Source organism: Argopecten irradians, chromosome 15 (genome assembly GCF_041381155.1).
Source record: "Argopecten irradians isolate NY chromosome 15, Ai_NY, whole genome shotgun sequence".
NCBI lineage: Eukaryota > Metazoa > Mollusca > Bivalvia > Pectinida > Pectinidae > Argopecten > Argopecten irradians.
Window position 1 is genome coordinate 25,673,544 of NC_091148.1, and position 15,802 is coordinate 25,689,345.

The 15,802-nt window shown below is 35.5% G+C and overlaps 1 protein-coding gene across 4 annotated transcripts; it reads left to right on the plus strand.

The window, feature by feature from the left end:
- Window positions 1-320: 320 nt before the first annotated feature.
- LOC138308954 (double-strand-break repair protein rad21 homolog) lies at window positions 321-13,423 on the plus strand. Of its 4 annotated transcripts, XM_069250010.1 has the most exons (13): window positions 321-507; window positions 1,809-1,985; window positions 2,396-2,625; window positions 3,104-3,210; window positions 3,916-4,431; window positions 6,465-6,692; window positions 7,441-7,512; window positions 8,337-8,444; window positions 8,668-8,814; window positions 9,277-9,503; window positions 10,002-10,116; window positions 10,583-10,935; window positions 11,393-13,423. In XM_069250010.1, the coding sequence occupies exons 2-13, from the start codon at window positions 1,842-1,844 to the stop codon at window positions 11,687-11,689; spliced, it is 2,544 nt and encodes an 847-aa protein (XP_069106111.1). In that variant the 5' UTR covers window positions 321-507; window positions 1,809-1,841; the 3' UTR covers window positions 11,690-13,423. The 4 variants fall into 4 exon arrangements, with proteins under 4 accessions (XP_069106111.1, XP_069106113.1, XP_069106114.1 ...); XM_069250012.1 differs by lacking the exon at window positions 7,441-7,512; XM_069250013.1 differs by lacking the exon at window positions 3,916-4,431 and having other exon boundaries at window positions 323-507.
- The last annotated feature ends 2,379 nt before the right edge of the window (window positions 13,424-15,802 follow it).

Below are 15,802 nucleotides of genomic sequence, written 5' to 3' on the forward strand. Positions count from 1 at the left end.
ATTCGATATAAGTGAAGTACGTCCGTCGCACAGGTGTGTCTGTGCGTTTGACAGTTACCCGGTACAGCGATACCGAGCGCACTTGTTGTGTATACACAGTTTGATATTCGTACGCTCTCAGTGCTGGGAACTTGAAGGCATGAGGAAATTATCCTTATTCACTATCTTTACACAGAATTACTTACTCATTAGACAGTCAAATTTTTTGACATAATACTGAAGAAATATTAACAATTTCTTCATTCTATTACAAAATTATAGCATCGTATTATATGAACTATTTTCTTGCGTTGCTTTATCTCATTGCGATTGGGTCAATATTTCGAACTGCGTGTTTGGGCGGGAAAACAAAAGAGACGCCATTTTTGTTGGGTAGACGCACAGACTGTATCAACTACGATAATATTATGTGGGATAATACTCTGTGTTCATGTGACCACCCTCCCGATCCTTATGTCTGATTGAAGGTTAAGATATCTGTTTGTATTATGCTGTTATAAATTATTGGTAAGTATGCTACATTGTGGAAAATAAGGAGACGCGGTTTGCAGAACTGTAGTTCCTGCATCGAAATCCACAAGCGTATAAAATCGATAGTGTAAAGGTGTTCGATACCATCGTTTCCTATATGCTATAAGCAATTCTCTGAATATTTATCTGTATCTACATTATTTTTGTTGTATACTGATAGAAATGATGGAACATATGGACTACACCGTCGGTACATTCATGCATTTTAGAAAATCTGCATTCACCCTTCTTGGCTTGACCTACTTTTATAATGTCGACAACAACACTGATGTTTGGTGTTTTAATTGTCCATGAGTGTCTAGTATACGAGTGCTTGGTTTACACAGGCACCAGGCATGCAAGTAACATCTGCATAGATTTGAAGAATTAAAAAAAGGCGTTCAAATCGATCATGAAGACATGAACTGCTAGTGTTTGATGAGGATGCAACTTATCTTTTGAAGGACGATAACTCTTGTAGTAATAGTTTATCGCACTGTAGATTTCATCATTTATGCAAGAGCCCATCTCTATTTACATATTGTACTGACCACCTTCATCTAACTGAAGTTTATGCCAATTAGCAATTTAAGAATAATGAATTCAGTTAGGCAAAGCAAGTTGACCCTTGACTTTTACATTACAGGTTGGGGAGTTAGTTAGGGACACTCCCGTATATGCAGGATAGTCATGCATTTGAGAGATAATTTTGTTACGCAAATGCAGGATTCAGTGAAATGAAATTGTATTAAGTTGTTTTAAAAATTTGTATAAAAAAGGCGTTATCATTTTTAGATAGAAATGATTATTTGGAAATTGTGAGTGACCCATACTGCCCTTAAATTACACTATTCTGAATAATTAGCGACTGTTAGAGTCATGCATTTGAGAGATAGTTTTGTTACGCAAATGCAGGATTCAGTGAAATGAAATTGGATTAAGTTGTTTTAAAAATTTGTATAAAAAAGGCGTTATCATTTTTAGATAGAAATGATTATTTGGAAATTGTGAGTGACCCATACTGTCCTTAAATTACACTATTCTGAATAATTAGCGACTGTTAGAGGGAAACTAGGTAAGATTGAAATGGAAATGTTTTCTACCTTTTAAGTAATGCCTCATGGTTTTGCTTCGATAATTGCACATTTTCTTAGATTCAAACCTAAGGTTTTATTTTTTACAAAGAATGTCAAATGACATGTTATCTTAAATCATATAAAGGCCTCAGACTATATAATTATCGGTAAATAACTATGTATCAACATATCAGATTTAAACTTTGTTATGATCTTTTGCAGATGTTATATTGAAGTTAAACTACAGAAAGCAAGATGTTTTATGCACACTTTGTGTTGAGTAAAAAAGGGCCATTGGCCCGTATATGGCTGGCGGCTCATTGGGACAAGAAACTCACAAAAGCTCATGTGTTTGAGACTAATATAGATAGCAGTGTTGAAGCCATCATGCAGCCAAAGGTAAGATTTTTTGGAAAGAAGAGAAATATTTGACTGAAAATATAGAGAAAAAGGTTTAATTAATTAATTAATTTTTTGTTAGCATTAAAGAATGTCTCAGAATAAAAGTTGTAACTTTGCCATGGCCGAGTGAATTTCTCTAATTTTACAAGCACTTTATAACTGGGTATAACAATATTAGTTCAAGCTAGAAATTGATTGTAAGTAAATTGATTATTTAATCAGTTTATTATACTGATTTTAACTCGTTTACTCCTGAAGACTAGTTAGATTCAAAAGCAGGGTTACCCGGTAGTCTGTTTTGGAATTTCATGGGTGAATGAGTGAAAGTAATGATAGGGGTTGTGTAAATGATTAGTTTGAATGTGAAAATTGATAAACAAATTCAGTTGAATTTAAAAAATTTCCAGGTGAAATTGGCGTTGAGGACATCGGGGCATTTACTTCTTGGTGTCGTGAGAATTTATTCACGAAAGGCAAAATATTTGTTAGCGGACTGTAATGAAGCCTTTGTTAAAATCAAAATGGCATTTCGGCCGGGTGTTGTCGATCTTCCAGAGGAAAACCGAGAGGCAGCAATCACAGCCATCACACTCCAAGAAAACTTCCATGATTTTGACACAACACTTGCAGACTTAAAGTAAATATGTTTCTGATTGATAGCAGACTAAAAGTAAATTTTGCTGAGACCCAATATCATAGTTCTTAGCCAATATTCAGAAGAAATTTCTCTTTCTGAAGTTAATTTATGAAAAATAAATTAAAATATATCTATTTTGGGGCAATTAATTTCAGTATTCAGTCATCTTTTTAATATCTGGCATTTCTGGGGCAAAAGTAAAAGCATGGTTCAAGTATTTCTGTAATCAAGCATAAAACTACTTTATAATGATACAGGGTTCTCGTTAAAAGCCGGTTGCCGGCAAAAACAGACGTCTATTTCCTTGTTTACAACTGTGGCCCCCAACCACCTATTATTAATTTTCAACCCTGTGATAATTCAATTTGTCAATAAGAGTCTTGGGACAAGACCATAGGCTAATTCTATATAACTTTTAACATCATCCATTACATCTAAAGGGTCATCCTATTGTTAAACTTGACCATAAACTTTTCAGTGATTTAGATGTGCAAGCTCAATTCTCAGTAAACCAAAGTCGTCCAGAAGAAATCACCATGAGAGAAGATCTTGCCAGCATCGCCTTTGTGGGAGATGATGGTTTCGGTAAGTTATCCTTTTGTTTGCATGTTGTGTACTTTTTGCTATCCCACTCTACTGATTTATCTTTATTGTAGCCATTGCGTAGATATGCTATAAATTCTCTTGATTGAGCGGGGAAGATTTTGGAACTTGTTATCCAAAGGCCTACATCACGTGGAAACATTACAAAGACATGGAGACTGTACAAAGAGGTGGAACAGGATGTCAATATTAAAGAATCACAAGATTCATCAAGGGCGATTTCATTTTCAGTGATTTATGTGTTATATTTCCATGCTTTTCTTATCTATCTTTATTGGCTTCAAATATATCTGTAGATTTACTAGTTCACAATGCTATGTTGTGAGCTAAAGGGGAATCATGTCTGCTAGCTACTTATTTACATGTTTATTGAAATTGTGGGGGTGTTGCACTTGAAAAATGTAAAATGTTTTTTTACAGGTGTAAAGTATAGATGTTTTGTAATGAAATTATACATTCTAAGAAAAAAAGAAACTGAGCATTTTTACAATCTAATGAAACAAAATTTGTAATTTTATATATGAGGAAAAGTAGGTATTAAGATCTTATCTTAGCAAATATTAGTATTATTTTTTTATTAATTTATTGTTAAAGAGTTTCCAAAAAAAAAGAGAGAGAGAGAGAGAAAGAAATATGGAGGTATTAAAAAAAGAAGCGGGGTATTTGATACATATGTTCTGTCTGTAGGTGTTATGGAAGGTTTTGGTGGGGAAATGGATGAGGATGAGATATGTTTGATATTATTTGGAAATAAAGGCTGTGTAAACTGTGACCTTACGTGGGATGAAATATTCAACATAGATTTTTTCGTAACAAAAGTGCCAAAACAGCTCCATAAACAGCCTTCAAAATGTGTCTCGTTATCAACAAATCATTCCACATCATTGAACAAAGACTTGGGAAATACCTGTGATATTAGTAATTCTAGTCCTAGTGAAAATAAGTGCTCTTGCAATTACCTCGACAAGAATAGAAATGTGGAGAGGACTACAGTAGTTCCAATGCCCAGAATAGTGAAACTGGACTCAGGTATTGGTATGGATAGCGATCCAGGTCACAGTGATTTCTCCGATGCTGAATCGGATTACGACATCGACTGTACCTGCGAGAGTGATTCCAATGTGGAGAATACGCCCAGCACGGCGGACTTGTCTACACGGTCCTCGCTGCCTCCACACAAACGTCTCGGGACCTCGTTACAGGGTAAGGAGTCTCGACAGGAGGAGGTCAATTAGTACAATCTTTAAGTCATGTTAACGCAGTACAGTTGTTTCATGGTAGCTATTCAAAATAGTTATTCCATATTATTATTTGTTTTTTCCTTTTATAAATTGTTTGCAATTCAAGATATTGATTTTATACTATCTAGAAAAATTATTTGAAGATTCCTTCCATAAAAAAAACCCCATTTTTTTTGGTTTTCATTCTTTGGACAATTAAAGATTATTATTTTTTTCAGTAAGAAATTTGTAAATGAAGACATTGTTTTTTTTACATTATGAAAGAGTTAAAATTATAAAGTATTCTATAAATGTACATGTAGCAAAGTTTTGATTTTAATTTAGGATTTTGTTAAAAAAAATTATCAATTGAACTGACTTAAGATATATTCCTGTACTACATCTGATTTCCTCTGAAGAGAAACCCTGACACAACTGTATCAATTCATTATGTTTTAAGCTGCTTAGACATGACTCGGACAATTATTGTCCTGTGTGATTCCAATTGGAGTCCAGGCATCAAAAAAAAAATTAAGAAAAAGAAAACCAAAAGGTTTGAGACATTCATCCACAGTCTACGACAGCCAATTCGGATGGTGAAGACATTTTTGAGTCAGCACTCCGTCTTTGATCTGACCCCTCCTTTCGATGGCTTCTTACGTATTGAGGCTCACCCAAAACTTTTTTAAGAAGACATTGTATTAGCAGGTGGCTTTTGTAATCGAGGTTCATTTCATATATGTAGCCTGCAAACCGCTTTAACATTTATTGTAACAGTACTATAGATGGGTGAGCTCTCGTCTTGTTGTGTAATGGCTGACATGTATTCTGGTTACTGTGGAATGAATATTATTTTTTCGCTATAGTGCAATATTTTTACAGTTTGGCTGATGACTCCAATTGGATTCAGCTAGCTCTTGCCATCCCCGGTTCTCTTCTGCTCGTTCTGCACTAGAATTTTTTTTTTGCCGGTTTCTGTAACAAGAAATTATGTAAATCAATTTCAGTTTTTTGCCACGTTTTGTCTACCCAGAAAACTGAATTGAATTCCTTTTGTTTTGTAATGCAAAAGCCCATGAAGAAATCCTCTGCAGTTATTTACAAATCTCCCCAATAGAAAATGCCTAGTGAAATTAAATTCAAAATTAAATGCACAAATAGGTAAAATAAACAGTTAAAGTACTGTTGTTGTGCAGAAGGGGCTATATTTAGAATATTATAAATCATTCCTTTAGATTTATTTAACTCTTTCACCCCTGAAATAACAAAATGGACTGTTTCAACCTTTGTACTAGAAGAGTCTAAATATGTCTTTGGGGGTGAATGGGTTATTAAATGAATACATATATATATATTCCATGTTTATTGCTTGCTTTGGTTTGTGATGTCCTTGTTTTTTGTTCATTTTTGCATGCATTCATTTGGAAATCTGCTTCATTACCCATCCCAAACATAATACTGATCATTTGTTCATTCTAATATTTTCAGAAATTTGTCATGTTAACCTACAGTAAAATGTAAACCTTTATTGTATAACTCAAAATTGGTTTTTGTAGCAGGGATATTGAATATGTTGCTTTATTTCATTTATTAACCCTTTAGTAGAAAAATGTTTAGTAATCTTTCAGCTGTCCAAAGGATGAAAAATACCTTCAACAAGCAACAATCATACAGATGGATGCCAGCAGAGATAAGCCAGTTTCAAGTTCAACTCCAGTCCTGAATGTTCATTTGAAAAATTTTGACATTTGGGCTTTTAAGATGACTGCTGGAAATTTCAAACTTTAATACATTAAATATGGAGTCTTTAAGATAATAAATATTGGACAATTTAAAATGTATCTTTAATGAGTTCCCTTTCATGTATGGATCATAATCATTTTCATCTTTTATCTCATTGTTTATAAGTATTGTTTTGCTTGTTTGTTATAAAACATTAGAAATAAGGAGATTATAGTGCGACAAAGATATAGAGTAGAACATTGTCTATGTTCCCCTATCCTTCACTTTTCACAGGTGATGTAGATGTAGGTGGGTTCGATGAACGAGAAATTCTCCGAGATGCTACCAATTTGGAAGACTCCTTGTACAAACAGCCAGACATCTCAAATCATCAGCCTGTGGAGGAGAAGGAGAAAACGCTGAACGAGAACGCCACAGAGAAGTCCATTAACATGGACGTAGATCTCGAAGCCCCAGTGACAGATGACGGATTCGGTGGTGCAGTCGATGGAGGGTTCATGGGTAATTGAAATTGACAAATTGTTTTTGTTGAAGATAAAACATGTAATATGGCTTTTCCATTAAAACTTCTGCTTTTATTTGGGATTACAAGATTCACTAAAATTTGATTCACGATTAAATTTTCTTCGTAATTTATCTCATGAATTCTAAAGTGACACGTGAAGAAAACTTGCTTATAGTCCAGGTATACTTGATCTTTTACTGGAAAAAGCCCTTTATAAATCAGAAATTTTACGTCAAATGCACATGTGATGCTAGTCAAATGTTCTATCACCTTTTCCACAGTTCTTGGTGTTGGGTGTTCAAAATTGATGTTCATTACGCATGATGTTTCAAATAACTGAAGTTCGTAGTTCTGTTTTCTGAACATATAATTTAATTTTGTTTTGCCCATTTAAAACATTGAAAGATGAAGAATGGGTGGTTAATAGTTCAACTAACTTTAGGACTTTGGTGCTTATTGCTTCATGATTGAAAAACTGATTGATTTATTGTGTATGATACAGATTACAGAACAAGTAGCCATTGGTGCCTTACGGTTTAAAATCAGTAAAAAAAAAAATTCTGAAAATGTTTGGATACACCATAAAATAACCTTTTTTGTGATATTTCCAAAATATGCACCAAAATCCTGATTTTGTTCACTGGAAGTAGATTCTTAATGACATCGAGCAGTTGATGAGTAAATTTTGTTTTTGAGCAGTTAATGTTGACTGTTAATTTGTTTTGTTGACATTGAAACTAACAGATGCCGATGATGATGACGACGATGATAATGATGACGGTGGTTTTGGAGGTGGTGTTGATCAGGAATTCTTTGGTAAGAAGTGATCTTGATCACAGAAAGCAATGAGTGGAATTAGGTGATGTTAAGATCATAAAATCAGATGACATTATTGTACTGTAGAAATGTTCATTGTCATCGTGTTTGCTATAAAACCAAGAAAGAAAAGAAAAACTAAGTTTGTTCAATGCAAAACTGCAATCATGATTATAAAGACTAAAAATTAATGTTTCTATCCATGAAAAGTTCCAGACCACTGTTCAATGCAAAACTGCAATCATGATTATAAAGACTAAAAATTAATGTTTCTATCCATGAAAAGTTCCAGACCACAAAAGAAAGAACTAGGATTGAAAATGAATTTATTTCATGTTACACAGTAGTTTCAACATTCCATATTTTATGCGAGAACTTGTTTTCTCTTTTAAAAAATGTGGCAATATTTCTGTCCATCAGTGAAATATAAAATGAAACGCTCTACCTGATCACAGAAGACAACACTGCATAGGTGTTTCAATATCAGCCGGAACCCGGTACTTTTTGCCGGCAAACCTGGCTTTGTTTGGTACCGCCTTATTTGGGCTAAATTACATTAGATAGCATACAGATAGTACAGATAAGTACCCCCTGGTGGAATGAAATTACTGATTGCACATGCACCAAAGGCCATATAAATTATCATATTATAGTTTTTGTGTTAATAAGACATATATATATACGATTAAACACCAATTATTGTTCAAATGATGAATGTCATTTATGCTCTGTCGGCGGTGAGCATCTTTAGAGAAATTTTATCTCTCATGCGAGTTGATTAGTTGAACAGCTTGTCTAATTATGTATACTACTTTCTTGTACAGGTGATGACTTTATGAACTCTGGTGGTCTGTTTGAGGATGCACCTATGGCTGATGTCTCTATGCCTGCACCAGTAGAAGTGGAAGGAACTGTCCCAGAAAAGGCACCAGGTAACAGTTATTATTATGCTAGATAGTCAGTGTGTGAACTGTAAAATCGGCTGCATTTGAGGTTGTTTAAGACGAGATTCTATGTCTCTCTCTAGGTTAGGAAAATATTAATAAAAGGTTAAATTCTGAAATTGATTGATCATCAAATAAGTGGATCTTTTGATGTTCGATCATTGAATTAATGCTTCCTTTGATGTTCATATTATATTTGCTGTCATTGCAGAACCAGTCGGATCAGAGAGTATACAACAGGAAGCTGAACCCGTGCCTCCACAACAAGCCACTGTCGTAGTTACAGAACAGACCACACTCATAAATAACGAGGAGGAAGCCTTCGCTCTGCCACCTCTAGATGCCACCATAGTACAAGGTATCTTTTTATTTAGAATTTTAGGAAACCTTAAATACAATATAATTGGGGGGAAGTTAAGGTGATGATTTCTGCCGTTTCAAAGGAGACAAACCACATTTCTTCATGCTAAAAAAAAGATGATTTCTGCCGTTTCAAAGGAGACAAACCACATTTCTTCATGCTAAAAAAAAAAAAGATGGCTAATTATCCAAATGTAATACCTTTCCAGTGAATGTGTTGACAGGATAGTTTGAAGAATGAAGAGTCGTAGAAATGATATTTACCACAGAAATTTCTGAGAGGAAAAGAGAAAGTATGAAAAGAATAGAAAGTTATTTGAAATATACCAGAAAAAATAAATATCAAACTATATGTCAGAAGTTGCTGTCAGATGATAATGTGTGTAATGAACATATGTGTATGTTCCATCAAAGGCAACATGGTTGTGAATAGTTTTGACTGATTTATGAACTGTTTCAGGTGTTTCTGAAAAGAAAGGAAAGAGGAAGAGAAAGCTAATTGTTGATGAACAGAAGGGCATTCCTAGTGAAACTATGAAGCTACAATTATCAGATACATCAGATGTGATATCAACGCTTGATCTAGCTCCTCCAACCAAAAAACTAATGCACTGGAAAGAGACTGGTGGGGTAGAAAAGTTATTTTCTCTTCCTGGTCGTACGATCTCTTCTAGATCTGCATCTAAGGTAAGGAATATGGATGACTGATAGATTAATTTTCTAAAACTTTATGTAATGTTGATATCAGTTGCGTTGAGGAATAGAGCTATAAGTCCATGTCAGTTGCGTTGAGGAATAGAGCTATAAGTCCATGCTTCACTGCAAGTAGGGCTTCTCAAAAACTAGCCAACCTGCCATTAACTAAAACTTGTTACATTCCTGTTGTCACAAACAATTGTGCAGTAAATATCAAATAAATGAGTAGATTTATGTGATGAGCATTTGACATTCGACACACAAATCACTGATCGGCTATCAACAAAGTTATATCTTTAAAAAAAAAATCTTTATTTATTCTTTTGTAATTGTATGACATTTTCCTTCTTAATTTGTTGTAATTAAAAACTGTATAATCTAATAACTTGGCTATACTGTCCAAATATGCTAGACTTGGTGACCTGCTTAGACAAGTTACTGGATATGAAATTAAATATTATAAATATTATACTCATGTTTTCATTTCAGCTTTTTGGAAGAAATTTGATCACACGCCAAGTGAAGGAAGAGGAGTATGAAGATGAAGAGAAGATTGTTCTTGAATCTCCAGAAATTGTTAGAGAAGAAGATAAATCTGTACACAGTAAGTAAACATAAAACTTGGCTAGACATAACATAGATGTTGCTTACATATGAGTTTGAAAAACTGAAACCGAATCAACGATTGTAAAATGTAAACTCTTTCTGGTAGAATATGTCGGGAATATAGAAGACTTTGGGAGAGATAAAAAACAAGGTGTTGACAGTTATTGTTAGTCCTATAGGGAACTAATAAAACTGGCAACAACTAAAACCGCTTTATATCGAAGTAGCTTTTCTCTGTATTTGGGTAGCTCTCTCAGAAATTTCTTTATGTAGAAAATCATTGGCAGCATTCTCTTCGGTGTAGTTTCTTCTTGGTCTAACAGTAACAGCTTGAGAGGACCAATATAGGACTGAGGCCTGTTTCAAACCGAAGATCATGTATGAAAATGTTTTTTGTTTGTGTACATGTTTAAATGGCCAATAGCCTCACATTATTACTCACCGTAAATATGTCTTGTTCACAGATAAAACAAAACCACGATTGGAGGACATCAGTACCATCATGGAAGAACCATCAGTCCTCGAAGCCTCCAATGTCTCTGCCAGATCACGGCGCAGTGAAAAACCTAGAACACCAGCACCTGTTCCTGAGCCTGAAAAGTCAACGGTTGAGGAACCCATCAATACGACAGACATTTTCTCCAACACATTTACTGAGGCTGTGGTGGACATGCCTGCTGATCCCCTTGCCCTCAACCAACAGCTTGATCCCTACGACCAGGATCCCCCATCTATAGCCCCGTTCTCTGTCCCTCCCCCCTCAGTGCCCCCTCCATCTGTCGGACCTCCTCCATCAGAACCTCCGCCTATGGCTCCAGTGAGTAATATAAAATATATACTTCAGGTTCACCATTTATCATTATGTAGGCAATATACAATGAATGAGATTTTAGACTTTTTAATTACTAAATATTGAAGAAGGTTATGTGAAATTCAAAGTAGCAAACATATGCATAGATTATGTTTGCCTTGAATTAAACAGCAGAACAGAATTAGAATCTTTCTCACCTATTTCTAGTCATAGAAACTATGGATTATTGAAAAATTCTGTTTCCTTCTGCAAGAGTAGATTTCTGTATTGCAAATCTAAGAAAGAATGATGCTAATTTACTGATTCATGAGCTTCATTTGGATTTCTGATCTTTTGCAAAAGCACTGATTTATGATGTAACGATAGAAAGTTTTGGTTGTAGATATGTGATTGTAACACTAACAGATCTGCTAGAAATAATTAAAAAATAATAACAAAAATATTTTTTTCCTTTCTTCAACAGACGTTCAGCATAGAAGGCGATATGGAAACGGAAGCCATGCCAGAAAATGAGGAACAAGAAGAATTAAGATGGACAAAACGAACACAAAAAATGCAGCATTCTCTTGAAATTGGCTTTCGTTATAAAAACCCTCTAGGATTCAAGGAGATGTCAAGGAATCTCAATCGCAAACAAGCTGCAGCTCGATTTTATACTTTACTTGTGTTAAAGAAATACCAGGCTGTAGAGGTTGACCAACCAGAGGAATTTGGAGATATTTATATCAGGAAAGGGCCGCAGTTTGGTATCGCCTGTTGAGGGGGTGTTTTTTTGTTACGGTGTTTTCAAAGTTTATAAACTACTGCTACACACTTCTAATCCAGTATGTGTGCAGACACTTGCAATGGCAAACTTATCATTCATTAATTCATCACGTGATTGAAATCAGCCAGGTGTTTGTGAACGGCTAGCATCAGACCTTACTTTGATTACTGATATTGATGTTAAGGATTTTCATCTCCTTAATATTGTAAATGTATCACTGATGTTAAACTTCGATATGTGTTCAAATTTTTTATGGGGAAATTGATCTTAAAAAATTATGTAAAAAAAGGCAGATAGGGAACAATTTTAATACTGCAAAGATTATAATTTTATCAATTTTTTCATAATTTTAATAAAAACTTTTTTTTTAAAGACCAATATTTAAATATATTGAAATTTGATGTCTCAAGCAGTATTAAGTCTTCATGGGGGCAATTTAGATATGAGCAATTAAAATGTTTTAATGAAGAGTGTGACCTAGCTGGGGAGATCAAATTGATTTGTGCAATGTCCATGTTTGTCACTGTCTATGTAAACTTAAATAGTGGTTTAGTAAAAATGGTATGAAGATTTTCTTAATGAAAGCAGAAACATTCTCGGTTCTTATACATGGTTCAGATGTTTAGAATTTTGGATTTGTCATATCTGTGACAATCATTCTGTGTTGGGATTGTTAACAAAAGATATTTCTTTCCATATTGGTGTTACAAATTGCTTTTGAGAAATTCAGGAATTATCAAAGTGAAAATGTATAAATTCTGTTACAGAGGTAAAATGTAGCCATGTTTTAACTGGTACCAACAAGAAAGTTTAGATACTATTATTATAAATGTGTAGTGACCTTCTACATGTTAAGTGTAATTCATTGTCCGTGCATTTGTATATAAGTACATCCATCATATTGTCAGGTGTTATATGAGAGAGGAAATACTTTTATTGTCAGTTAAAACTTTCATTGAAAAGGCAGCTTTTCTTTTAATTGACACTTCAGTAAATATAACTTGGCATTTCACACACATGTACGCATTTGAACAAAACTATTTTAAGTCTATGTATCACAGTATTGTATATTGTTTCTGTCTTGTTTCTCTAAAGGCAAAGATTGCTAAGACTTTTGTCTTTTTAACAGAAGTTCAACAAGAAGTTAACATTCTTCTATTAGTATACAAATAGTAATTTCTTTAATTACTTTTAGATATGATAACACAAGATATTAAAGTGTTAATTGTTGTAATCTATTTTGTCAGGAAACATACATTTAATGAAACAGTGCTGGCTGGTTTAATAGATAAAACTTTTATAGCATGGTATTTAAACAATATACCCAGCTTAAATTCAGGGACGCTTACGAAAATAAACATGGAAATTTATTATTTTAAATTATTGACTGGATTGTCCAATATTTTGTAACGTGCATTAATATGTTGCTTCTGATTAATCGTATGGAGTTCTGGGTGTTGTTGATATGAAGAGGCTGTAAGATTGTGTACAAGTGGTAGCAGAAGTTAATGTGAAAATGAGTATTGAAGGAATATTTTTATATGGACTTTTGCAGAAATAGTAAGACAATAGAGTTGTTTTATTGCCAATTTAGTTTACATGTGAAATTGTTATGTAATGTCTTCACACATCTTCATTCTTTTCTTTTTAGAATCATTCTTCATTCTCGTAGCATATGTTCAATTTGTAAAATAAAAACTCAGTTGAAATCTTAAAATATATATATAATTTATAGTGTTCTGTTGTCATTCTATCAAGGGACTTTCTACCTGTAGCATTCTGCGATGAAGGGCTTCTGAATTTTGTTGAAATAATAACCTTGAACTTCATTCAAAATATTGATGGCTAAATATGGTATAATATTAACTTATCAACATGAAGTAGTACCGACTATTGAGTAGGCCGAAAGACTTGTTGTTCTAATGTTAGGCATGTGGCATGCTAGGATGAAGGGCAACCCCATTGACCTTTAGAGGCCAAATAGGATCCAGACAGGATTTTGTATGTCTGCAGACTTAATTATAGACATGAAAGTGTACTTGTGTTGAATGCTACAAAGCTGTGGAAAAGAATGGCCATAATCTTCATTTTTGGTCACAAGGTCCGAATACATAAATTAATACCTGCAGTACCTGCATGGAAGCCACAATCCAGCCCTCACCTGGTGTTAGGCTGGCAGCATGCTGGAATTTGAAAGACAGTTTGTTTGAAGAATAGATTGATTTGTTTTCAAAACAATTTGGTTATCATTGCCAATGTGGTTATAACTATACACAGGTTTTGTGAAATATCCAGTTGCTCATTAATTAGTTTTGGATCAATTTTCATTGGTGGGTCAAAATTTAATTTATAAAGGATAATGATATATTACAGTCGTCTAAAACTGGAATGTCATTAATTTTGATTGCCATGGTTACGAAATGAAGGGTTAATTTCACCGACGTGATATCCACCCCTGGACCATCCTCGATACTCCAAGGGTTAATATCACCGACGTGATATCCACCCCTGGACCATCCTCGATACTCCAAGGGTTAATATCACCGACGTGATATCCACCCCTGGACCATCCTCGATACTCCAAGGGTTAATATCACAGACGTTATATCCACCCCTGGAACATTCTCGATACTCCAAGGGTTAATATCACTGACGTTATATCCACCCCTGGACCATCCTCGATACTCCAAGGGTTAATATCACCGACGTTATATCCACCCCTGGACCATCCTCGATACTCCAAGGGTTAATATCACCGACGTGATATCCACCCCCAGACCATTCTCGATACTCCAAGGGTTAATATCACTGACGTTATATCCACCCCTGGACCATTCTCGATACTCCAAGGGTTAATATCACCGACATGATATCCACCCCTGGACCATCCTCGATACTCCAAGGGTTAATATCACCGACGTTATATCCACCCCTGGACCATCCACGATACTCCAAGGGTTAATATCACTGACGTTATATCCACCCCTGGACCATCCTCGATACTCCAAGGGTTAATATCACCGACGTTATATCCACCCCTGGACCATTCTCGATACTCCAAGGGTTAATATCACTGACGTTATATCCACCCCTGGACCATCCTCGATACTCCAAGGGTTAATATCACCGACGTTATATCCACCCTGGACCATCCTTGATACTCTTTGGTTAATATCACCGACGTTATATCCACCCCTGGACCATCATCTATACTCCAAGGGTTAATATCACCAACGTTATATCCACCCCTGGACCATCCTCGATACTCCAAGGGTTAATATCACCGACGTGATATCCACCCCTGGACCATCCTCGATACTCCAAGGGTTAATATCACCGACGTTATATCCACCCCTGGACCATCCACGATACTCCAAGGGTTAATATCACCGACGTGATATCCACCCCTGGACCATCCTCTATACTCCAAGGGTTAATATCACTGACGTAATATCCACCCCTGGACCATCCTCTATACTCCAAGGGTTAATATCACCGACGTTATATCCACCCCTGGACCATCCTCGATACTCCAAGGGTTAATATCACCGACGTTATATCCACCCCTGGACCATCCTCGATACTCCAAGGGTTAATATCACCGACGTGATATCCACCCCTGGACCATCCACGATACTCCAAGGGTTAATATCACAGACGTTATATCCACCCCTGGACCATTCTCGATACTCCAAGGGTTAATATCACCGACGTTATATCCACCCCTGGACCATCCTCGATACTCCAAGGGTTAATATCACGGACGTTATATCCACCCCTGGACCATCCTCGATACTCCAAGGGTTAATATCACCGACGTTATATCCACCCCTGGACCGTTCTTGATACTCCAAGGGTTAATATCACCGACGTTATATCCACCCCTGGACCATCCACGATACTCCAAGGGTTAATATCACCGACGTGATATCCACCCCTGGACCATCCTCGATACTCCAAGGGTTAATATCACAGACGTTATATCCACCCCTGGGCCATCCTCGATACTCCAAGGGTTAATATCACAGACGTTATATCCACCCCTGGGCCATCCTCGATACTCCAAGGGTTAATATCACCGACGTTATATCCACCCCTGGACCATCC